This window comes from Lasioglossum baleicum, chromosome 14 (genome assembly GCF_051020765.1).
Source record: "Lasioglossum baleicum chromosome 14, iyLasBale1, whole genome shotgun sequence".
In the NCBI taxonomy this organism is placed as follows: domain Eukaryota; kingdom Metazoa; phylum Arthropoda; class Insecta; order Hymenoptera; family Halictidae; genus Lasioglossum; species Lasioglossum baleicum.
Window position 1 is genome coordinate 10,301,154 of NC_134942.1, and position 24,889 is coordinate 10,326,042.

The 24,889-nt window shown below is 42.5% G+C and overlaps 4 protein-coding genes across 9 annotated transcripts in view; 1 reads left to right on the plus strand and 3 right to left on the minus strand.

The window, feature by feature from the left end:
* LOC143215587 (uncharacterized) lies at positions 1-23,672 on the minus strand. Its single transcript, XM_076437844.1, has 4 exons — positions 23,351-23,672; positions 23,104-23,236; positions 1,411-3,542; positions 1-344 (listed from the first exon to the last, which is right to left on the minus strand). Exons 3-4 carry the CDS (start codon positions 2,321-2,323, stop codon positions 13-15), a joined length of 1,245 nt encoding a protein of 414 aa, XP_076293959.1. The 5' UTR covers positions 2,324-3,542; positions 23,104-23,236; positions 23,351-23,672; the 3' UTR covers positions 1-12.
* Stac (C2 and C2B_Munc13-like domain-containing protein staccato) overlaps positions 9,826-24,889 on the plus strand; it is a 26,972-nt gene continuing 11,908 nt past the window's right edge. For 2 of the 5 annotated variants that reach the window (XM_076437832.1, XM_076437840.1), the window contains exons 1-3: positions 17,533-17,673; positions 23,478-23,636; positions 24,587-24,842. In XM_076437832.1, the coding sequence (XP_076293947.1) occupies positions 17,573-17,673; positions 23,478-23,636; positions 24,587-24,842 (516 nt within the window). In that variant the 5' untranslated portion in view covers positions 17,533-17,572. Of the gene's footprint in view, positions 10,432-17,530; positions 17,674-23,477; positions 23,637-24,586; positions 24,843-24,889 lie in introns of those variants that run through there. The other 3 variants (XM_076437830.1, XM_076437831.1, XM_076437833.1) reach the window with 2 other exon arrangements.
* LOC143215588 (trypsin delta) lies at positions 10,313-13,633 on the minus strand. The gene has a single exon (XM_076437845.1). It carries the CDS (start codon positions 12,320-12,322, stop codon positions 12,044-12,046), a length of 279 nt encoding a protein of 92 aa, XP_076293960.1. The 5' UTR covers positions 12,323-13,633; the 3' UTR covers positions 10,313-12,043.
* On the minus strand, positions 13,762-17,259 carry LOC143215584 (uncharacterized). Of its 2 annotated transcripts, XM_076437842.1 has the most exons (5): positions 16,330-17,259; positions 15,794-16,254; positions 14,979-15,706; positions 14,433-14,788; positions 13,762-14,241 (listed from the first exon to the last, which is right to left on the minus strand). In XM_076437842.1, exons 1-5 carry the CDS (start codon positions 16,604-16,606, stop codon positions 13,904-13,906), a joined length of 2,160 nt encoding a protein of 719 aa, XP_076293957.1. In that variant the 5' UTR covers positions 16,607-17,259; the 3' UTR covers positions 13,762-13,903. The 2 variants fall into 2 exon arrangements, with proteins under 2 accessions (XP_076293957.1, XP_076293956.1); XM_076437841.1 differs by having other exon boundaries at positions 14,979-16,254.

A 24,889-nucleotide genomic window follows, 5' to 3' on the forward strand; every position in this document is an offset into this window, starting at 1 on the left:
CACGGAGTCTTTTCACCATTTGTCGGCCTCGTTGCTGTCCTCGTGTTCCAGCGACGAGTTCAATGTGCGCTGGAACTCGTGTACCCGTTGGCTCTGTTGCTCGTGATGGTGTTTCCGCCACTTGATGCGACGATTCTGGAACCAGACTTTCACCTGGGCCTCGGTCAACCTGAGTGCGTGCGCCAGGTATAGTCTTTCCGGGCCAACCATGTACTGTTGCCGCGCGAATTCGCCTTCCAGTCGTTCTAGCTGCTCTGCCGTGAAGATCGTCCGCACCCTCTTCAGCTTGCCACCGCTGCCTGAACAGGAGCTCGAGCTGCCGTTCTTCGTGCTGCCTTCCTGGCCTGCAATTGGATCGCTGATATTGCCTCTAGTCTATCAAATGATGGCACTGCCATTGTATGAATTTTCGGTCTCGATTATAGCCAGAAGCGTAATTAGAATCAATTGGATTTCTTTATTTGCAGTTAGATAAGCAAAACGCCTGTACATCCTTTTTACGAACATGATTCCTTTAGTGCGTTAATCGTTTCGATTGAACGCTTCTGCTTTGAAACAACCAGGAACTTAATATATTAACTTAGTAGAAACCAATATTGACATTTCGATTGGGCTGTTCGAAAGTTTGGAACCGCTTCGAAATCGCGTTTTCATTAACTAGTCCTCGATTACCGAAACTTTGTACATTCAACTCTATAGCTAATGAATACGATTATTTAAAGTTATTCCGAATCATTCGGTTTTCGGATTGAATTTCAGGAATTGTTTGGACTGGAAGGTATAGAAACTTGGGAAGACCGAAGATTAAAAGAGAGAGAGAATTATAAAGGTTATGAAATCGTCGGAACGTAATCAACTAACACTTATCTGGTAACTTACAATTACAGCGTTGTTGCACAAGAGGCTGGAAAGATGATTGTACGATTACTAAAGGAGTTGCGTTTACGATCACTTTCAATTTCTGTTAGGAACAGAAAAATGTCGAACTATGGGTATAAAATCGATACAAAAATTTTCGCCGGACTGTTCAACAACGAACAGACATTTGTTTCGTATCGAATCTCGTCTGAAGTTTGCAAAGTTGAATATACTATTTCTCGATTGTGTTGAAAGCGTTACCAGAAAACTATTCCACAATTTCTTTGTATGCCAATAATACAATTAGTGTGGATCCTCTAACATCTAATGAAATTAGTGGTCGTTTCAACGATCGAATTAAATCATATACTGTTTCAATATGAAGGATTTTACCAAGTTTAGACCGATATAACAGGCCCTATCGATTTTTCTAACAATCATGAAAATACATAAAATCCGCAGTCTAGTAACACAACATTTCGATCATTCCACTTATCTACTCTAAAAAGACAAAAATCACCAAAAGAAAAGATGGAAACAGTTGAAAACTACCTTGATGCTTCTTGTACTGTTGCTGTTGTCCCCGCTTCTCCCTAGGATTGTTCCTCAGCCCCAAAATAGCGTCGATAGTGAACGACTTGGCCTGTTGTTGCTGTTGTTGCTGCGAGTGCTGCATCTGCGTGATGGAGTGCGGATGCGACAGCTGCGATGACAGGTTCTGTGCTGTCAAATCGGTTCCCAGCAGATGAGATCGTCTCATCCTCTCCAACGCAATGGCCTCGATATTTTGATTCCTCGGCTGTGCTTGAATATTCTTGTACTCATTATGCTCGAGCATAGGCGGGCTCTCCAACAATCCAGCACCGCCGCGGAGTCTCTCCAACGCGAAATTCCCAATGTGACTATCCCTCATCCTGTCCAACGACAGATTAAACTCTTTCATCCGATCCAGGCTATAATTTTTCAACAATCCAAAGTCCTTGATATCCTTCTCGGAGACCGCGAAATTCAAATCCTTCCCATACCTATCAAGCGTCAACGCGGCATGCGAATTCTTCTGTCTTCCCTCGCGAAGATTGAACAGGAGATCCTTGGCCGTCGGGTTCTTAGACCTGCAGAGGCTGGCGGTGTCTAACGATTCCTCGATCTCGTTGGCTCTATCCAGCGGATAGGCCATCTCGTTCAGACCACTAGTAATATACCCGAAATCCTTGCCTTTGTTCAGAGTCATCGGCAGGTTCCTAGCAGCGTTCTCGAAGTCCTCAAAGTGGATCCTGGCAGGTTCCAGATGAAAGTCTTTCGGCTCTGACGGATCCTCTTTCGATTTATCTACCGAGAGGTTCAACTCTTTAATTCTTTCGTAGTCCTGAAAGGCTCTTAGTTGCGATTCGGAATGACTGGACTCGCTCCTGCAATCGGACAGGTCTTCGACGGTGAGGCGTCCCGACGGGTCGCTGGCCTCCATAGTCGCCTAACCGAATGGTGGTTGTAGAGAGCTCACTGTCGCGCGTAGATATTTCAGTCTATCTATCCCTGAGAATTAATAGACATCTCGTGATCGTTCATGGTCCTCGGCGCGAAAAGAACCGGGAAGCGGTCCTCAATCACTGAACACCCCGGGCACAAAACGTCATCGTCGCACAGACATCACTCTACCGATGGGGTAGAACAGGCGAAGCTCGGTGCTCGACGGTTTGCGTCGTTCTCAAAGCGTCCGCGAGAACGGGAAAAACCCGAAGAACCGAACGGGAACGATGATGAGGGCAGCTCGGAAGGATGGCGGAACCGCGCTGGCGCTGCACAGCATCCCAGGATAATGATGTCAGGCACGAGGATCACCGCTATCAGAGAGGGTTGGCCAGCAGGACTAAGGATATCTGGCTAATGATCCCGTACGTGACGAGGGGGGTATTCACCCGGCGGTGTGCACCCTCTCCACCCCCGCTCAGCCACCCCCGCGCAGGCCATCCCAGGCTTGCTAGCCGTTTCGCCACTCTCCTAACAATCACTACAGCGTTGCGTTTCACCTCCGCAACCCCCAAATGGACCGCAGAATACCCCCTCGCCGCCGGTCAATATTTTTTCGTTCGACGAAGGAAGCCCCGAGGCCGCCGCGCGATCCGAGCGATCCGATTGGCCGACGGCTGCCATCACCCCCCGGAACGCCAGGACACGCCCACCGAACCGACGGCAACGTGGGGGTTATTTGCGGGGAGTCTGTTACTTTTTTTCCACCCTCCATCCCCCAAACCATCCAGCCGCGATCCGGCTCTCAAGACCAGGTCTCGTTCTTCCTCTCCGTCCTCTTCCCAGTCCTCTTCCCAAAACCCCCTCCAACTACCCCCATTAATAAGCTTTCCCGTGTAGACCAACTCACCACCGTCCCACCCTCTCCTCGACCCTCCACCAACATCCACGACAGTCTCATGGTTAAGGTAGTGTGCCGGTACCCAGTGTATCCCCGCGAACGACGAACACCCTACCAGGATGGTGTCTTCCTTGCGACGATGTCATCCGCGTCTTAGACGTGCCCGGTAATTAGGTGGACCGTCTAATGATGATGAGGTCGTTTAATTTTGTCCCGGTGATCTTTCTTGCCGTCCGACGCGACGACGGATTGAGACTGGAGCCGCTGATGAATTCACTTGGACGCGATCATTCGCGTCGCATCGGCTCCGCGTTTGCTAAAAATGGTTGACAAAATTCATCGTTTCGTACCAGTTTTATTGGGTTGTGTTTCATTCTCAAGTTTCTTTCTAGGGATGTACAAATTTGATGACGTATTTTTGCTGTGTAGTTCGAAGCTGTTAAATTGGAATAGTTGAAACAAGTTTAAGGAATTTTACTTTGAATTCTAATCGTCCAACCACTATTAACTGTATATACAATGACGGAGATTATTTTGAAAAGGAGACGGTATTTTAGTTGTTTGTAGAAATCAAGCAATTCGCGAAGAAAGGGCTACGAATGAAATTGTACACCTAATAAATGAATGAAATTACTCCTGCTCGCGATTAGTCGCTACAAAATCATTTATCGGAAGACATTGAACATAGCTACTTTGTACACGTTTCTCAGACGTCGAGCAAATACGGTTTGCCTAATTGCCCCTCTCCGGCCTGAAACTTCATCCACAATCCCCTCATTAGACGTTGACGGGTATGCGGGAATTTCACTACCTCGGAAAACCTCTAAGAAGCTTAAACTCAAGGGCAACAGCTTAATTACGTCAAGGTTTTACATCGCGTTGACTTTTCTCCCTTCGTCATTGTCTTATATGGCTTCTTATCCTCTCCCATCATACATCACAATTACAACCACTAATCGAACACTCGAGGAAATGCTCAGTCTAATTTTTAGCTTTTCCAGCGGAAAATTCAAGGAGCTCTGGTTTCTTTTTCTTTGCAGACGTTCGAGACATTAATTGTAATATATGTGAAGCCATTATGAAGTTGAGATTGCACTATAAATCCCAAATTTACTTCGGCGTCGCCTTAGATATTTTACAAGACCGAACAATAGATCCGCGTAATTACATCGTATATTTCACGGGCTGCTAAGTTCTTCGGGCGCGCGCGCGGCTTCAAAAGCTGTCGTAAAATTAAACACGAAATTGAATTTTTAATGGCGTCTGCCTCCATTCTTCAACCGCGAACAGCCATTGCTCGTAAATCATCCCTCGAAACTCATTTATGAACAACGTAACTTACATTTCAATCAATAGGAGCGGATACAAAATCCTCTAAAACCCCTAGTAAAAATTGAAAAACCACATTTATAATGTCGTACAATTGTTCCGACGACCATAAATCTTTTTCCTAAGGCCTATAATTTTTTCCGCGGGCCCTAAGCTTATTCTGACAGGGAAATATACGATTCTCATAACCAAAAAAAAATAAAATTAACTACCGAACTAACGTCTACCGAAGTGTATTCATTTTTAACGCTCCTGGACTAATTAAAGGTGGTTCGGGATAGGGGGATCAACGCAACGGCGGGAAATTCGCCGAAGCGAACTAACATAAGCTCTCGGCCCCGGGATCGTCGTCTTTGCCTTCTATATTGGCTCGTAAGCGCGCCTCTTATAAAGCGGAGCAATTATCCGGGTAAAATACTCTCCGAAATTTCCGTGATAAATTTCCGGCCGTAATAAGGGTGAGTCGCAAGTCATTTGGCCAGGCTCGAAGAGGGTGGGTATCGGTAGCTTCAATAGAAATTCTTTCCAACCCCCTTCCTCTATCTCCCACCTCCAACTCGTCGTTCCGCCTGCCGTTTAATTTAAACATTTGTCGCTAATCTCATTCAATGCTGCGAGTCTGGCGGCAAGGAGCTTCTTCCAGTCGAAAGCTAATAATTACCAGCTCTGAATGTAGTGCGAACAGGGTGGAATGAGGTTACGGAAATTAGGGGATGCTTTTCCTCCTTTGTCGCCTGTGTGCGAGGCTCTCCTCGAACTTCGTGTGTGAATAAAACGCGTAACACGGTTACTAAACGGAAAATAAGCTGCGCGTTGTTTAATTGGACCTCGACAAAAGTACTGGCAATTTAACGTAGAAATTTTTGTTTGTGTCTCGCTGCATAAATAGAGATCCCAACAAAAACATCCTGTAAACAGGAGCCAAGTTCCTATGGCCGTAAAAAGTTGTGAGATCAAACAAAATACGGCCAAGTTCGTTAGCTTAGAAATACCTCTTGCAATACTGAAAAAAGTATTTGTAAGAATTAGTTTAAAAGAACGCTATTTAATTTTTAAAGAGTTACATGGAGGGCTAAATTATTTAAACTTGACCGCTACCTAACACCGTTTATGGCCATTGGTTTAAAAAGTAACGGCCAAGCTTGAATAATTGAGCCCTCCATGTAACTCTTTAAAAATTAAATAGCGTTCTTTTAAACTATTTTTTACAAACGCTTTTTTCAGTATTGCAAGAGGTATTTCTAAGCTAACGAACTAGGCCGTATTTTGTTTGATCTCACAACTTTTTACGGCCATAGGAACTTGGCCCCTGTTTACAGGACGTTTTTGTTGGGATTTCATCCATTTTTGTTGAATCGTAAATTAATACTGCTCCGGCGACGCTCGGATCCGTTTGCCCCCCGCCGCTATAGACGATATCGGGGAAGTTTCTTTTGTTTACGTTAGAGCGATTGTTTTTTTCATCAGTATTTCTTGCGACTTCGAAGCTAACGAAACTTCTTATGTATGTTATGCTGCTATGTCCCTTTAAGGTGTAAAATTTGAAACTTTGATAATTATTCCGTTGAGTGTTTGTTATGGTGGACATATGTACCAAATTTCAAGCTTGTTGGTCAATGAGAAGTACCCAAAAGGTTTTGACGATCTGTCAGTCAGTCAGTCAGTGAAAAATTTAGCGATTTTCGAGGTCCTATATCTCGGAACCTGCTAATGTCGGAAGATTAATGTTTTGTCAATATTGAGACATGATAGCATTTAACAAGTGTACGAAATTACATCTCTCCATCTGCCACCAGTGCCGAGTTATAAGCCTCTAAAAAACGGCTAAGTTGTTTCGTGTAAAAGGAGGTAGTGCGAGAACTTGACTGGTGCACTACCGTGCAGCTAGATACTTTTTCAGTATTTCATTTTATTTACATCGTCTAAGACCTGTGGAAAAGATTCAGAACCGACTGAGAAAATGCTAAAGTGTAAAAAAAAGTTGAAAGGGCTTCGGAAGAAATTTGTCCCCGCTTTATCAAGTTCTCCCAAGCACGAGTTGAAAGAGACCAAAGCCTAGAATTTTGTAACGAATCCGACGGAGCGAGCGTACAAAATGGCCACATCTTGGCGTGCTGCATCTGCACTCGCGGCGTCATCCAGCGATGACGCAAATTGACTCCGTCGGCCGTCGATCAATCTCTGTTACGCGAGACCGTAACAGCGCGCCACTATCGGCTCCTCGATAATCGCGAGATCATTAATAAAGCAAACGAACCTCTCGCAAATTGCCTCGGAAAATTGGATATTACCGTGAGCTGCGCACGGAGGCCGCGTAAAATCCGCAAATATGCGCCCGCACACAACGCTGAGGACTCGGGTGTCGATGTAGACGTCACCGAGAGAAACGCACACAAAACGGACACGCGGCCTCCGTTCCCGGTTTCTCCGCCGCATTCTGCTCCCTTATCAGCACCCCTCCTCTTTTCCAGCAACCACTTTCCACCCCACCCCGCCTTTCCATCCCCCAAGTATAGTTCCAGTTCTCTCATTCCACATGCGATATTAAAGCTGTGGCAATTAGCGGTGGGGGTTGCTGAAGAGGGAGGCGGCGGACGACAGTTTCAGCCACCTCTTCCTGCCGGAGAGGCTCGGGTGGGGGCACTACGAATATGATTGGCTGTCAGAGGGGTTAATCCCGGGGTTCGGCCACACCCCGCCACGTCTCAATCCACCCCCGCGAATATTCTCCTCCTGCCGCATCCCCTTGCGTTTCGCAGGGCGCGCCGCCAAACGCGTCTTCTTGCGAAATGCAAGGTGGATTGATTAAGATCTTCGGGACGGCGACCTGGCCGCGAGGAAACGCTGATGGACTCGCCACGGAATCGCTAACAGGGCGCACCGGGTACGCAACTTCGACCGATTGTTTGTTAATTGGCGATCGGAAGCGTGGCGCGAGACTGTTCAATGCGATTCAAGGGAAATGGTAGCGTCGGAACCAGGCTGCTTATTCAGGTTTGCTTTAGAATTTTGTAACATGATCGACTAGTACGACACATCATTTAAAAGAACATTTTAACAATGAGAACTCATTCGCCATGTTTCCTAATTCAACACGCAATACGTTCACACCATCTCCAATTAAAACTCGCAGTAACTTATTTTCCAGTGCATAAAGAATTACCCAGGAAGGGGTAGTGCTTTCATTGTTAATTAAAATTTCGAAAGGCTCGTTGTTACAGTAACGATGGCGTCCGACTCAATAACGACAGCACCGTAGAGGTAAAATTTGTTGAAAGATGAAAGGGGAAGTTCAGCCTCCATCTAATAAGAGAAGCGGTAATAAAAATCCCTTGTCGGCGGAGTAGGAAAGTCCGGGGGTGGCAACCGGGAGAACAGAGACGAAGAAGGTGGAATCTCGGAACGCACGGAACAGTGAACGCTTGATGAATAGGAAAATGAGGATTTTTCGAATGAGAGATCAAAAGGTCGCAACAACGGAGAGCTAGTTCCTTAAGTTAATGCGGTATACGGACAAACGATGTTTAAATCTGATTTGCAGCTGCGAATAAGACCCTTTAAGCGCGCTGCGGAATAATTTAATTATGTCGGTTCTTCGCTACATTCGCTACTATCTCCTCCGAACATGTTTATCCGTTTCATTGCTGCACACGTTCTTCCACGATTCACTGTGATTAATTAAAATGTAATTTTTATTAACCATCTAGACAGTTCCCTTTGACTTTTGTAATGTTTCTGGTGCCGATCAAACAATTTCTCTGTGCCGCAAATGCTATTGAGCGGAAGGTATTCGACACTTGACGAAAATCCGCGGCATTTAATTATTAAGTGCGCCGTAGCGATAACATCATTCCAGAGCGTCTATCTCACTTTACATACCCAATTACAACTACACATTAACTATTTACTCATAATAGCCGTTTACCACCAAATTATCGATCACATGCTATACGCACAGCAAGCTAATCGTTGGAGCCAGACATCATTGAACGACGCGTCTGACGGCGTTAAGCCCGTTATGCACTTGAATTTGCGCGTTCACCAAACCCTCTATCTCTTTCTCTCTATCTCTCTCTCTGTGTATATTAACGTAAAAACGGCTTCGGACGATATTTCCTGCGCAATTGTTCCATAACCGACGGCTCTTGTTTGCCAAAGCTGAACGCTGTGTTACGTGTAACATTGTTCTCGCTCCACTTACGAGCTAATAATTCATTTCGCTCGTACTGGACACTTGGACCTCGTCGCAGTTGGACATTGTTTCGCGGTAGAATAAGGTTGCTCGAATCTTGAAACAGTGGATTTTGAAATAGTGTATTCGCATTCCTCTGATGTGAATCGAGTGACCAGCCGCCCAGGTCGTAATAGTTTTCACAGAGAACCCCGTGAAAATTATCCTAGAAGCGCAGGATGCTCAGCTGGATGACCTCCAAACGCAAACATGCCTATCATGCGCCGAAAGCTAGGCACGATGCGTATGAGGACACTTTGCTCAAGACGATTCCCAAGATGCTTCGCGTGGGAGTCAGACCTACGTAAGTATTTCTATATTTTCGGCCTGATTTTTGTTTGAACTATTATTTTGATGTATTGTCGATTCGAGGGACTCAATCGTTTCTGTTTTGGACAATATGGCGTCGTTGGTTTCACTAATGGCGGTTGTTTGAGAGTTCATTCGAGTCGTTCAATAAAAATCTATTTCTCCTCTCAATGAGTGCGATCTTCAGATCATTCCTCAACTTGACAACCTGATGCATTTTCCTCTAGTCACAGAAAATAGGTGATAATTAAATACACAATGGCTCTAACTATGCAAGTCGTACTGGATATTTCCAACGTTCACCGAGGAACACAGTGATCGTCGACAGCACCTTTGTACCTGTAAAATGATTTATTCCGATGCAACAGTAATTTCAATGGCTAATGAAAACCTGTCGATTGACCAGAATGATCTTGGAATGTGTTAGAACTAATATGAAAAAGGATGTAAAAGATTCACGGCTGGCAAAATCTGTTTATCATTTTTGGGAAATCACGTTTAATTAGCAGTTTGCACAAGATGTTTCAGAAGTTATTTATCTTATGTCGTTTATCTTGTACAATGAGACATTGGGGCTGAAATCTCGATGTGTTAGAATTAGATAAATGCCCAATGCCCCTACTCCTTGTATATCCACCTTCCGTGTTCCCGCTCGGTGGATATTTACTATGGTGACTGTTTAGTTCCACTCTTTCTTGCACGCGGCACGCACGGGGCACATTGTGCGCTGACACAGTCGGCCAACGAAATGTGAAATTCGGGCGCGATAACAGTATTATCATAGTGTCTTCATTATATCAGGCATATCAGCACACGAAGAAGTCGTCGGGAATTAAGAGTCCAAGTGAAAACTGAGAAAAATATGCAGTGTGATAAAAATTGAGTGTTCGAGTTCATTTATTAACTGTTTATCATTTACATGAACGATGTTGACCGACTTGGTGAAACTGAGGCGTCGACGAAGAAAACTCTCAAGGCGCTCGAGTGTGAAACCAAATGTTCAAAATCGCAGAAGCTCGGTCATCCGCAGCGAAGTGTATCTGATAAAAAACAAGCGGATCTCGATCATGACGGACGAGGAACCTGATCATCTTGTGATAAGCAGCGTTCACTCTAGAAAAAAGGTTACAAAGCGAATAATTACTGAAGGAAATCCAGTGTTACCGCAACATGAAAGCGTGAAACGCAGTGCCGATGGCATTGGAGAGAACAGAAGCTTGAACAGTGGGTCAGGAAAAAATGGCAAACAGAAGTATAGTGGTGCGTGGTACTGGAAGTTTAGGCGGCGAGTGATGAAGGTCCTGCGGAGCCGAGTTTCACCGGAAGTGAGGTCAGGGTGAGTTCCAAGAATGAAATCTTGATCATCTGCTACAGATAATGGAACAAAGTAACACCAAAGTAAAAGAAGAAAAGTCTTGACTAAAACTGCATTGGTTGCACACCGTGAAATTCGATGAACCGTGGAAATTTTATTAAACCCGACGCGGCGGCAGGTTATGTATTCCGAGTCATGTGATCATGACGTACGTGCATGCAAACGCGTGCGTATTTATACATACGAATATATATCCGAATCAATGTACGGTGTTTGATCCTTTCGAACGCAGTCGTCCGCGAATGATTTAAATGACTCCGATTAACAAATATGCTTATCAATCCGAATACCTCGATTCCAGCTTTGCGACGTTGCTAGTTGAACGTAAAGTTAATATGTGTCTGGCTACGTGATGGTTAACGGCAGAATAATTAGCATCTTATGTTTCATGAATCGGGAATAAAACTGCAAAATATTGTATGAGAAATGAATCAATTCAGAAATTATTTATACGTTGCATAAAGGAATTTCATCTATTCGGAGAAACACAAGGAATTACCATAACGTACGCGCGATTAACTATTCCCCTACAATTTAGTATGTATTTATAGCTGCGCTTGGTAAATTATGCGGAGTATAATTGTCGGATAAGATACAGCTGGCGCTGCATTATCATAAACATCGAATCGATCGGTTCGGTATCATTGTCCCATAAGACGTGTAAGAGATACGCAAATGGTTTTTCGTGATAAGTACAATGGAAGAGAATAGTACGCATGATAACACAACTTCTCACGGTGTTGCACGTGGCCAGGGAGTTTAAAGACCCTCGTCTCACCGCACCGGTAGAAAAGCCGGCAGTCACTGTTTACGTGGGGAAGCGTGCGTGGGTGAGTCAGCAGAGTAAATGGCAGCGAGCAGGTAACGCTCGCGTGCCCACTACCGGACAATGATAGTCAGCGGTGGACTGTCCCGGGCCTCGGGGAATATTTCATTCCTTCGGGTCTTTCAAAACGAATTTACTGGATCTTCGACGCCATCTACATTCTAATGCAACCGTCGAATGCGGTCCTTTAGACTCTTTAACACATATGTATAGCCTGCACAATGTTTTTATCAAATTCGAAAGACAATTTTTATTACAGTTGTATACATTCCTCGGGTTTTGTTAATGTATAATTGAAAAACTCAGTTGGCCTATACTTCTATTGTTATGAAAATGTATCTATTTGTGCGTGGGTCGTCGTGCCGCGCCGCACAGAAATAGTAATTCTCGGGTCGATGGCCATGCGTGTCGATAATACGAAGCCGCGTACACAATAGTTTCTAATTACGTATTTTACTCGAGGGCCTCGAACTTCATCCAGCCCTAAGTACACGGTACGCGAGCCACAGGATCTTGCGCAGAACGTGCGTAATGGACTTCCGGTGTGCATCGAACCTGAACGCCACCAGTCTGCACTTTGCCACTTTCCTGGAGCCGATTGTTTCCAAGCATTCTTTTGGAACGCGAACTTCCAATCGCCGAATCGATTCTCTAACTGTATTCTCATCTTCTGCGATACAGAACGCTTCGTGAAATTCCGTGGAAGCTGGATCGAGCCTTTCTACATATTTAATTTTTCCTTCTGTTTTATACATTTGTGATTTGTTTAATCCACTGCCGATAGTATAGGACACTTTCATAAACACCTGCCACTGTGCCACAATTCTGACCGAAGGATACTACACCGTAAATTGTATTTTTACTGGCCAAAGGACCGCCTGAATCACCGAAACAGGAGTCTTTGCCTGGAGTACCGTAACAAACATGATGGTCTTTGGTCACCAGCGCTTTGTATTCCGTTGTTTGGTTAATGCAGGCTTCGTACGGTACATGGCTCACGTGGACTCCCATTAAAACACTGTTCATTCTTGTCTGGAAAAAAAATATACGTGTCGTTACCTCCGAATTTGTGAAACAAAGTTCGAGAAATTTCAAAGTCTAAGAAATCTACAATTTTAAATTTGTGTTATTAAGTATGAGGAGTGAATTAATGATTTTCTAGGGAGGTATACTAACACTTTGTTGGAAATCACTGTAGCCCCACCCACAAACGTAGAGTCTCCGGGGCAGATGACTGAACTCGTTCGGCAAACGAGCCGCTTTCACTCTGCTCGAAAAACGAAACGGTGGCCATACTTGAAAAACTGCTATGTCATGGTACAACATGCTGGAAAACCAATAGAAAAATGTTGATCTATCGTACGCGTGTATCCTGGTTATCCTGTGCAGATTGCCGCCTCGATTGTATAAATTTGATCCAGCTCGTACATAATAGTTCGTTGCATCTTCAGGAATCCTTAAGAGAATCAATTCCATTGATATTTATATATTGTAATTTCGGACACTTCCTTGTTAAGGCGATACGGTGTCGTTCAACCATAGTCAAACTTACAAACAGTGAAGAGCAGTTATACCCCATGTACTGGACAGTATGCTGGCACCGCATATAAATCCATCAGAGTTGTACAGAGACAACTAAAAATATTAATAGCAGTACAAAACTCTCCATAAGTTGCAAATTAATAAATCGGACTAATGATTAAATTGCGGTACAGTAATCGTTCTAACCATGAATGGTCTGCGTTCTATATCAACAGGACGACCGCCGATGATTCTTGCCATTGCATTTCCGACGACATTTTCTATCCTCAATAGTGACACTAACAAACCTTAAAAATCACCAAACACTTGTTACACCTATTACTTCTACGAGATACATGGATGGAGAAATTAAAAAGAGAGACACGACACACAAAGTAAAAGAGAAAAACGACACTTACACAGCAAGTGGAAAACTGCCGCACGCATTTTACAATGCTTTAAACACCGGCACGAACACGTTGAATAAATCTGTGTGACAAACCGAGTGCTTTGCATCTTCGGAAGCTATAAACGTCGCGTTGCGATGCATGTTGCAAATTTATTGGTATTATTATCTGCGCGATCTTGGTGTGTTAAAAAGCATAACACGGCACGCCATTGATTTACGATGGAACTTTATAGCAGTCTTGGAAACGTGAATGTTGCACTGTTGATATTAATTTTGTTAACGAGGGCATAACGTTAAAAAACGTCTCCTACAAAACCTATAAACAATCCTCTTACACTTAATCTTCCTGGAGATGGTAACTTGAACTAGGTGACTAAAATTATACTCGTATTTGGAAATAATTATCGATATATTTTCATATTATCAATAATATACAAATATATACAGTTATCGCGTAAAAGTTATGAATACATTCTCTTAAATGTAAGGAGTAATAAATCGAAGATACGCAAAGGGATGTAGAAATTCACAAAGATTGACTAATGAATCAGATATTACGTTTATTTGTCAACTATGTAGTTGCTACATTAAAATTACAATAATAACGATTGGGGTATATTTTCGTTGTGTGTTTACATAAGTTTATACATTTATATTCTGGCATCGTAACGACGATATCAGTGATAGACGACTATGGTCAGATTCTCGTGAAGCGCAAAGGGCGCATAATCCTCGGGGATCGAATCGAATGGTCGTTTGTCGTCTAAAGGGAGAAGCGATCGGCGCGTAAGCCTTCGGCGATCCTCAAAATTCAGGGATAGCGTTTCGTTTTTCATTCCCTGCTCGAAACAGTACAAAGTGGAAACAAAGCCGAGCGTTTCTATGAACATTGTAACCAACAGAAGATTGTCCGTTAAACCAGCCAGCATGCTCGTGTCGTTTGTGCTTCGGACTCTGCTAACGCGATTCATAGATTCAATTAAATCGTTCATGGAGGCCTCTGCTTTTCGCGAAGCTGCAAGGAAAATATTAATTAATACGAATGCTGCAAAACACAAAGAATTTACCAAGCGAAAAATCAGTATCGTCTCGAAAAGAAAAATTAACAAGCTAACAGATTCAAATATACGATCAGTGAAAAGAAAATTGTGTTCGCCAGACATTTTTTTTAATTGGATACACGTGAACTAGGGAAATTGTTCAAACCTGCAGAACGACCTGGAACAGTTTTCCTTATTTTTCTTTCACCGCTGTCGAAATAATCAGAGTCCCAGTCCTCGCTTCCATCTAATTTTCCTTCAGTCTTACTCGCGTCTGACGGCTGCTGTCCGGAACTACTGTCGCTGTCCGAATAAAAATCCAACACTTTGTTCATCCAGTCCATCATGCACGACATGATCTTGACATTACTCTGCCACGCCTCGTTCATAACATTTTGAACTCCCTTCACCAGGAACTTTTGGAATTCAGTCGTCGAACGATGCAGTCCGCCGATTGCTCCAAACATTCTCTCGTATGCACCGTCTCTGTACACCTGGAAGGCTTTCAGCACCTTTCTGTGTCTACGAAAAAGCAAATAAAATATTTATGTGCTCATTCAAGTGAGATTTACTTAGCCACGAACGTATTCGAACATTTATATTTCAAGTTTTCAAACACCTGCTACGTCGATTTAAAAAATTCAATTTACAATTTCTAGAATTTACTCTTTTCGATTCGAATACCTCGGTGAACAACCATAATTCAACTAACTTTGCCGCAGCTCTGCTGTCCCTGGCAGCAAGCTGTGAACTTCTCCGCAATTTCTTCAAGCCATTGTCGTAGATCATGCAAAATTGGCAGAACTCGTTCGCAAGCCTCTGCCCCCACGGTTTCTGCGACAAAGTGTCACTCAAATCGTCAACAGCTCGATGAAAAGATGAACGTTTCGAGATCCTTCTGTTCAAAATCTTCTCGAAAGTGTACTTCATCTTTTGATGCACCGTCTTAGGCATTTTCCGATCAAATTTGCAAGCGATTCTCTGCTTTCCATCTTCGTCTACGCGCACCTCGCAATCGCTCAGCTGTTCGATGGATCTGAACCATTTACTTTCCTTGATACTTCTCGGTCGATCTACAGATTCTGTTTTCAGGTTTCGAATGCACTTTTCGAGGTTCTGTAGATCGCGAACGCAATCGCGTAGGACTACTCCTTGCTGTTTCGCTAGAGATCGACAGAGATAGCTGTGCCACACATTGCGCGCGCGATTTTGTGAGAAATCGTTGATAGGAGTGCTTTGTAAACTGGATTTCAAGGTTTTTAGTGCGATCTGCGGAGGATTTTTGGTGATGTTGAAGAAAACATGGTCAAGATCGGTGGATGATTCGTGTCTTTTTAGCTTTGGCATGCGGAGCAGGCAGCGGGAGAGCCTTTCACCGAAATCTGCTGCGTTGTAAATCACGCCTAGGAATTCTAGATCTTCCGACTGCTTCATCAACTGCTGGAATTTCAAGTAGATTGCCTTTAGGGATCTTAGAAATTGCTTCGAAGATTTTAATTTTGAATGTTTGGATTGTTTGGAGCGAACCTGATTTTTTGGCGAAGCAGCACCGTGCACGCCGAAATACTTTTCAATTTTGTCGCCAGTTTCGTTGATCATGTCGCCTACGTCTCGTAAGAAAAATGCAATCTGCAGCATAGCCTCGGAGAACCAATCCTTAGAGACAGGAAGCTTCCTTAAACTGTTACTATATCGTTGGACAGTCACGGTCAGATTGCAATCATCCGCGAATTGCATGAGTCTATTCCGCGCTGAATCGCACATCTCTCGAATCGACATCTGCAGATTGTTGTTCTCCGTTGATCTAAGTATAATCGGTCCCTTGATTGGTTGCGCGATTGCGGCTAGGAAACGTTGGATAGTTTCCTCCAAGGTTCTCACTTGCTCTGGATTCACCAGTAACAAGGAATTGGAATTTTTCCGGACATCCGTGGGAAAAACGAGCGAATCGTTTCTTCTGTGGCGATTAGAGCCGAATACCGGCCCTGCTACACTTGTATACAATTGTTAAAAATCACGAAGAGCAAAAAATTTCAGACACCTATTTTCAACCGAATACTTACCCAGAAAAAGTGAAAAGACAATCAATTTCAGAAACATTATGAGTGCACTGCTTTTGTTACAGCTTGCATGTATTATGATTTTTCTAGGGTTTCTTTCGGTATATATAACGTTGTTTAAATATCGTCGTGACAGTTTTCGACAATCTTCTTTGAAATATGGAGGTACTTTGTCATTTTTAATGTACCATGAAGATGTTGGGAGATGATAAAGAATGCAGTAAAAATGAATGATGTTTGCACTTGTGTTAAAAAGTAAAAATTGGGACGAGGAGTTCATTCTCGGACAACAGTTTCGTTCAAATAAACAGACTACTTTATTATTCTTCGCATCAGAAACATAATGACATTCATTTAAAAAACATTCGCAATATTTCAATAACGGAGCGCAGCGTATATTAAAAATGGCGGAAACCGCAAGTAAATCCGCATCCCTAATAAAGAAAATGGCGGGCCGACGCCTGCGCCCGGCGAATCCGATCACCCCAGCAACATTAAATCAAAACAAACCCTGCAACCAACTTATTCACCGTTTCGTTTAACCAGCAACAATAGAAACAACGTAAAAGATCGTGAGTAACATCGAAAAAGTCAAGAAAACAGTAATCGACTCTAAAAGAATCGCGAGACAATAGCTTCTCAGTCGGCGGACTCTTCGCAGAACTAATCACCCTTGACAAATTTGTTGAAATCCCGTGTATTGTGATCCTTGGCAGCAACTTAGCATGTTCGGTCTGAAAAGCGTTAGGTATCTCTATACAAAAAGTGATGTCACCGCGAAGACAGCCGCCGCGCCACGTTGACTCACTGGTGCTATTCAGGAGTCATGGCGCCATCAGGGATGCCGGGGCTTAAGTTAGCAACCGGTGTCAGAGAAAAATCATCTAATAATAATAAATCTAACTGTGATTTTTAGGAGAAATCATCAAGTTTCTAGGCGAATGAGATAAGTAGAATTTGATAGGGTCGGAGAACCGACATCAGAGGAGCCGGTCGATGAAATTCGTAAGCGTCCGCCATCTAGCGGCTGGAATCGAAGCAGTTAGAACAGGGAGGGTATGGCAAAGTGTCTAGCTATTGACGACAGTGCAGGCTGACATACCGGCTTCGGCGTGACGTTTACCGGAATTTCGAGGCCCTCGGGATCTGCAAGTTGGCCAGTGCGACAAAGTGTCGGCGAGAGAAAGTGTCGTTCGAAGAGGATGTTGCTTTGACTATACCTTGACCGAGAACCACACCTGACAGGATGGACGAGGAAGCTATGTGGAAAGATTTCTATCACAAGATCATCGAGGAAAAGGAGTCCAAGGAGAAGGAAGAACAGGAGCAGACTGAGCACGAGACAAGGTAGAGAGGGCCGAGCTGAAGCCGGCTCTTGAAGAGGAACATCGCGACTTACCTTGCACACTTGACTCGCTGCTCTAATTTAATCCATCCTCTAATTTAGCGACGGTGACGCGCTCAAGTAACTCCGGTTCACCGTGTTGTGCATTGGGATTGATCTATACGACGTCACGGATCCATAGATCGCTCTAACATTCATTCAAAGTGCTCTTGACGTTCATTGCGCCGAATCCATTCTTACGCGCTTTGGTTTCACAGGTTGCTACTAATTACGAATTTACGTTTGCTGTTGGTGCTACGCATTCGATGATTTCTATAGATGTCGATGAAGCTGTTCAGAGAATTTCTGTTCAGAGAATTGATAAATTCTCCGCGATAACACGACGACGTAATGTACCAAAGAACGCGGTAAAAACATCATAAATATTAAAAATCTACCTGCTGAAATCGTTAAGAACATCGAACTTCGTTCAACTCGGGTTTTCTGCAACCGATGCAAATCGATCGCCGACAGCAAACGGGTTAAGCATTTTTCCGAGTGATTCCCCAACGCCCAAGTTTTTCTACAAAGACAATTGCGTTCGAGATCCCGATTTGCTGGATACATGTTAATGTCATGACTCATCGTTACTAACGCATAATGTCAGAGATCTTAGTCGGTGATTTCACGCGATGTTTAGAGAAGATTGCATTATCTTTTTCAAAGAAACATGTCAACCTTGTGTGAACTTTTTCACTGGTAAACAGTAGCCCGAACTTATGCGCGACGCGACGTTCGAATTCCCGCCGGAGAAAGATGTCTCGTGCTTCGGCCGGCCAGTTTCTTGCACCAATCGCGTTTAATGCACCGCATGCGGCCGCCTGCGCTGGCTATTAATAACCCGGGACTGACAGACTAATATGCACGAGTTACTTAGAACATCCGAGTTCAATTTCGACTCTCTCGAGTTCGACGTTTAGATCGTTGCTATCGATGACCTCTGAAAACTCTCATTTCTCAAAATCGAATTTATTAACAAGAGCTATTTTAACAGCTAAGTGTCGCGCGAAGTTCAAGTTCAAGCACGTTCGATTATTGTTGCCCAGCAAGTTAATCTCTACTGACATTTGTACAGGGGCGTCAATGCATTCCTCGCGACACTAATTTATTGCCGAGGAGTAAATCTCGCATACATGTTATTGCAAAGTGGCGCGACACCCGACAAATTCACTCGTTGTTTCGTAGCTGTTGTTAATTAGCTGTCATCTCTGAAACAGCTTTTATTAAATTACCTCGTCGATTCGATTAATCTTGGAAGCGTATCGTCGTTTATGCTAATAAGTGCGCAAGACGCCGGCAAAAACAATACTATTGTTAGCGGAGAATGCCTATAAATAAAAATCGAGTCAAGAATTACTAATCAGCTGATGTCACGTGAAGTGAAACGATTTAGGGAACGTCAGGAAGATCTCTCATCGCGTGCTCGCTAGCATCCGAAGCGTGCAAACAAGACAGCAACATTCCTGACGGCAACCGTAAACGGGAAAGAAACAGCGAACGTGTTCGCCGTGTTAATCAATTCGTTTGATGTCTCAGCTGTTGCTGTCGTTTATGGCCTGGCGGATAATAATAATTGTTTAAAGAGTTTCTTAACTGGCTAACAGCGGACAGAAAGCTGGATGCCATTCACGAAAAATTTCTACCAACAAATTTCGAAACTCAACAAATCTGCAAACAGCGTGGGAAGTTCGCGCCGACACCATTTTAACACCTCCGTCGAGAATTGCGAAGTCCCGCGTGCCAAAACAGGATCTCTAATTATGCCTGCCGTATGGACAGCGATTATTAGAATTATCAGATTTCAGTGGCTATTTTTGGAAGATTATTTCCCAACGTTTCTCATTCACGATGAGATCTGACTTGTCAAGTGAATTCATGTGCTACTGCGAATTCGTGGATTCCCACAAGAATCCCAGATCGATCTGTTTCTCGAGCTTCCGACAGTTAACCTTAATTGCTAATGAATGCGAGTGACGATTCAGTAGAACTTGTTCCGCGCGATACTTTTCCCATGGGTCAGCCACGCGAGCATGAGCCAAGCATTACCGTGGACGTCATCGGACCGGTTCGGGAATTCCTTGTTTCCGCGCTGCGCCGCGAGTATCTCTCCGATAAGGAAATTAAGAGGAGCTTAGGTCACCAACGCGTAGGTGAATGCCCCATAAGATAGGGGAATTACGTTCGCGAACGACAGTGGTGCAAATAGGTGCACTACTATTCAGAATCCTAAGACTGTGAATGAAAGCTGTTTCTTTATTGGTGAATTGTTACGTTGCTGTACACCAGAGTTGGGCAAAAATTTAATCAACGATTGACGACTAAATTTCTACTTCAATCGTTAATCGCTATAAACAATTAATCTCCTAGTTTAGTCGTTAATAGCGGTTAACGATCAAATACTTATTAATCGTTAATTGCGATTAACGAATATTAATCGTCAATCAGATAATTGATTAATGATTAACTGCTGAAATTTCGAAATGAAATACGGAATCAAAACTGTATGAATACTGAAAAAAAATGTGAACTGATTTTAGGTGTATTGTCATTTGGTCTATACATAATACGAACTCTGTTTACGTGCTTTTACGTTTTTTTTCGATGATTTCTTGCTTTAATCAACGATTGTCGATTAACTTCATAAATCGACTGATCCAATCGCCGATTTTTCGATGATTTCTTGTTTTAATCAACGATTGACGATTAACTTCATCAATCGATTGATCCAATCGTCGATTTTTCGATGATTTCTTTTTTCAATCGTACACATTAATCATTGAATCATGATCAAAATTTTAATCGATTAATGCCCAACTCTGCTGTATACCTGTTATAAGAAACAATTATTCATGTCCCAATATCCAAAGACGTATGTTTTAGAAGACCTTGAGTTCAGGCTCGTGGAAATACCGCCCACAGGAAGTATCAAAATTTACGACTCTACCATGAAGAAGATTCCCCCGCAATTATCTCGTGTTTCACGTTGGTTAAAACTGTCTTATCATATCCATAAACTGGAGCAAGCATTAACTGTTCGATTATACAATGAAGATAAGTTCAGAGAGACGAAAAATTCGCGGCCGTTTATCTATAGATTTGAATTGCACCGTATATGAAACTGGAGTGTTGTTCTTACGAGCATAAGGCACAAGGTCTGCAGTGATGTAAGCCGTGAATGACCTTCGGTAGTCGTAGCTCGTTTCAAAACGATCTCGAACCGACTTAATCCGCTTTATATTAATCGTCGCGTTCAGCAATTCGCGCGTATCTAAACCCTGTGCTGCTACCTGTGAACGTACACCTTAAATAAACTTAGCGCACGCTCATAATAATCTGCAAATAGTGCCCGCAATTAATAATGTATTCTTTCTTGTGTTTCAATTTAAAAATAGATTCATTTTTGTCGTAAATGCGTAAAATGTTCTCTTCGAACAAACCAATCAATTATTTATGTAATATTAAACAACGAGGAATCCTCTGCAAGCGTTCCGCTGATCACCGTCACGCAAGATTACGAAGCAAAAACAAAAGCAATCAAGAGAACGTGTTCGACGAGGCGATGCTTTGTTGTCTTCGTGTCTGAAATGCGTCTCGATGATTCACGTCCTTGCACGAGTTAATAATAAAATAGGCTAGGTGGAAGAAGTGGCAAAACATTATCTGTAAATGTCATCCCAATATTTGGAGCCATTTTTTATGATAGAATTCGTATTTTTATTAGGTCTAGTAGCACTGAAATGTTGCTTTTAAGTACTCCGTTGATTCAATCGATTTTAATTGTTGCTTCGCATCCAGGAAAAATTGTTGAGGAAGATCAGAAGCTACCGATGAAGTACTCGCTGTATTTCAATCATATGTGAATCATCTAAATCAGTGCTCCTCAACCTTTCTATCGCCGCGGACCGGTCAACGTTTGATAATTTTACCGCGGCCCGCTGAGAGGGGGGGGGGACGTTGATTGTTTATATTTTAGATTGTTTTGATTTAGTAATTTTAATTTAATTGTATTTAATGTTCCTTGGGCGGCTCGGTACCACTTGATCCACGGACCGGGGGTTGGGGACCACTGATCTAAATCACCTGCTCATTGCCGGGTTCTTGGAAAGACTCATAAATCAATACTGAACAACTGATAAACAGATGGTGTTAATAATTCCATAGAATTATCTGTCATTCGGAAAGCAACATATTCCCTAAAAAAAATAGAAAAGTACGGGGAAGGACCTGAGATGACCACTGAGATGATTTGCAATTATTGCTAGTTTAATCCACTGATACCCTATTTTTACCTGATTAACTCTAAATAAAAAAATATTAAATATACAATTTATTATAATATTCACAGGAGTAAATTTAACTTTTTTCCCTCAATATTTTCTAGGTTTAATAGGAATTCCTCGACGATATTCAGACTATCCCGATGCATATTATTGTTGAAATATTATTTCATCAATTGGATCTTTAATTTCCTTTAATAGAATAATTATATTAATTTATATTATTCTAGAAAGTTTAATTTCAAAACGAATAATTATATTTAAATACTATCAATCATCATTAGAATGATTACAAAATTACCCCCGTTTATATCATCCATATAATGAATTACCTATTATTGTAATTAAATTTGAATATGGCAGAATAGTGCGATGAATTTAAGCTTTATTTTAGAAATTTTAATATTTTTATTAAAATTGTTTATATCTCTAAAACTATTGAGTAACTACACCTAATATTTTGCATACATAATTAGGAAAACATATACCATTATCTCATAAAAAATTATCAAAATCAAAGTCGGACACTTGGGGTCTTTCCCTCGTAAGATGGTCAAAACTGACCTAAGAAGTTTTTCAATGACTATCGAACCATTCTACAGCTGACCAAGAAAAACCTCTAGCTTGTGAAAAAAATGTTACATTTTTTCGACCCTATGGCGCAATACAGATAATTTTTCAGATTTTTTGTTGCAAACTGTGCTTGTAAAAACTGAAAAATTACACTTGTTGAGGTTTCTCATTTTTGCGAGCACAGTTTGCAACAAAAAATTCTGAAAAAATTCTTTAAAGTGCGCCTTGGTATCCAAAATATGTCGGTCTTTTCAGAATCTTAGGACCTATCGGAGATCGGAAAATAAGGGCAGTTGTGACCATCTTAATCGGCTAATTCCTTTTTAATTTCTCTACGTGTTGATACCAAAACGCGAAATGAATAAATTTCCATGGTCCTTTTGGAAAAACCGCGGTGTCATCTAATTAACTCTGCAAGGCTCAATTGCGAATCACGGGTTAAAAAAATTCAACTAGCAAAATTGAGCAATTTAGATTCGTATCGGTTGGAAGCTGTGGGAAAGTACCGAGTCCCGATAACTACTGCAAATTTCTTATTCATACCTTGCTGCCTCCTACGTCGTTCGTCCTTCTCGACTTCAGAGTCGGCTGGATTCGACGAGCAGTTCACCGGCACGCATGCTTCAACCGACACGGTTTTTTTCAAAGAGTCTTGTTCTAGTGAATCTTGTTGCACCTAGTGAGCCAGAATGTAAACACGTATTTAATTTACAATATTTCCTAGATCTACTGGAACAGAAAATGATTGAGATTGATCAATCTTGATCCCGAATAATGAAAATTAATATACCAGTGAACATTATCCTTGAATTCGCTTGTCACTAGCCGCAGCTCGGAAGTTCGCACAGCACTGCAAGATTTCTTAAATAAATGGTAACCGGTGTTGAACCACGTGTGTTGTGTTGTTTTTCTGGAAGGAGTAAGGACCGAAAAATGGCGCACTTCGCGAAACTGGACGAGCAGCATCCTTATTTCGCGATCGCTGCGGCCCGAATGTCGCAAAAGCCGGAAACGAAAGAGGTGACTGTCGCGAGATTCTATTGGAAATTCGCAGCGTTCAACTTCATTAATAAAAGGTGTGAACCGTATTTATGTTTGCGTAAGCGAGTAGGATACCGCCCCGCGTTGCGTAGTGCGTAGTGCAGTGCTTTCTTTTCTATTGATACATCACGAATAAATTAATGTCGCCGTACGCAATGTGTTCGTCAAAGTTGGCTGCCACTATGATTTAGAAAAATATTTCCTTGGCAGAATATTGTGGACATTTATTATGAGAGAATGCAGAACTTCGGAGTGCAATTGTTATTTTACTACATGCGAAGAGAACAGTTCAATTGTAGTAGCGGTGCTATGTATACGTTGCTGAAGCTGGCGCATAGATCGGCCATTGTGCAATCAATGCTCTCAATTAGCGCGCGGCTTAGCGCAATTAACAAAAAACATCCGGTGTCGGGAAACACAGCAAACACGCGACTACAGTAATGTTAAATTAACATGGCATTGAAGCTGGCATAGCCTGTGTGAATGGATCAAAACACCACTTGAACGTCCAAGAAAAATGCAATTTCCATTGTTAAAGGTCCTATCAATTGACGGATGGAATACTGCCTTTTTTTAACGCAACTTGTAGGCTTGAACAAAATAATCTTTGCTTCGTCACTGGCTTCTTTATCAACGAATTAACTAAGTCTTTCTCGCGTTTTCTATCTACTTTTGAAATAAGAGGGAAACATTGTGAATAATTACGGAGTGATTTAAACCAAACTAACCGCTTAAATTTTCCTTTATGTCGATCGTAGATCAATTTAACAACAATTTAACGATTTCGGCGCCACAGGTTCGATCAAATGTTACTGGAGTAACATTTAAGTTAACATTTTAAGTAACATTAAGTGGGAGTAACATTTGATCGAACCTGTGGCGCCGAAATCATTAAATTGTTTATTAACCGCTTAAAATCTGCTAAACATTTTTTGAGCAACACTGTTCAATTTGATGAAAGCGATTGCGATGGTTCGTTTCACAGAATTCAGGAGTCCGATGGCGGATTTTTCGAAAATCTCGGCACTCTGCTGGCCGAGAAGGTTCGAGCACAGGAACAGGTGGAAGGACCTCTGCCAAAGAAGAAGGACGAGGTCCAACAAGAAGAACAAGAAGAGGAAGATGATCTGAGCGAGGAAGCAAGCATCGAAGAGCCTGTTGACGCTCTCCTGGAAACTGACAGCGACAGGGACGAAAATGAGCATGCTACCATCTTTTTGGCTGAATCTATGGGCTGGAATGTGAGTAGAAAATAATACTGCGTAACAGCAAATTTGCCAAATTAAAA

Bases quoted from the DNA above. Each gene is read 5' to 3' on its own strand.
- LOC143215587 (XM_076437844.1), bottom strand. From the start codon at position 2,323: ATGGAGGCCAGCGACCCGTCGGGACGCCTCACCGTCGAAGACCTGTCC. The intron at 345-1,410 runs GTAGTTTTCAAC...ATCCAATTGCAG, and splicing joins ACAGTACAAGAAGCATCAAG to GCCAGGAAGGCAGCACGAAG.
- LOC143215588 (XM_076437845.1), bottom strand. From the start codon at position 12,322: ATGAACAGTGTTTTAATGGGAGTCCACGTGAGCCATGTACCGTACGAA.
- LOC143215584 (XM_076437841.1), bottom strand. From the start codon at position 16,606: ATGAACTCCTCGTCCCAATTTTTACTTTTTAACACAAGTGCAAACATC. The intron at 16,255-16,329 runs GTAAGTATTCGG...ATACAAGTGTAG, and splicing joins TGTCTTTTCACTTTTTCTGG to CAGGGCCGGTATTCGGCTCT. The intron at 14,242-14,432 runs GTTTGAACAATT...TTTTCCTTGCAG, and splicing joins TGTTCCAGGTCGTTCTGCAG to CTTCGCGAAAAGCAGAGGCC.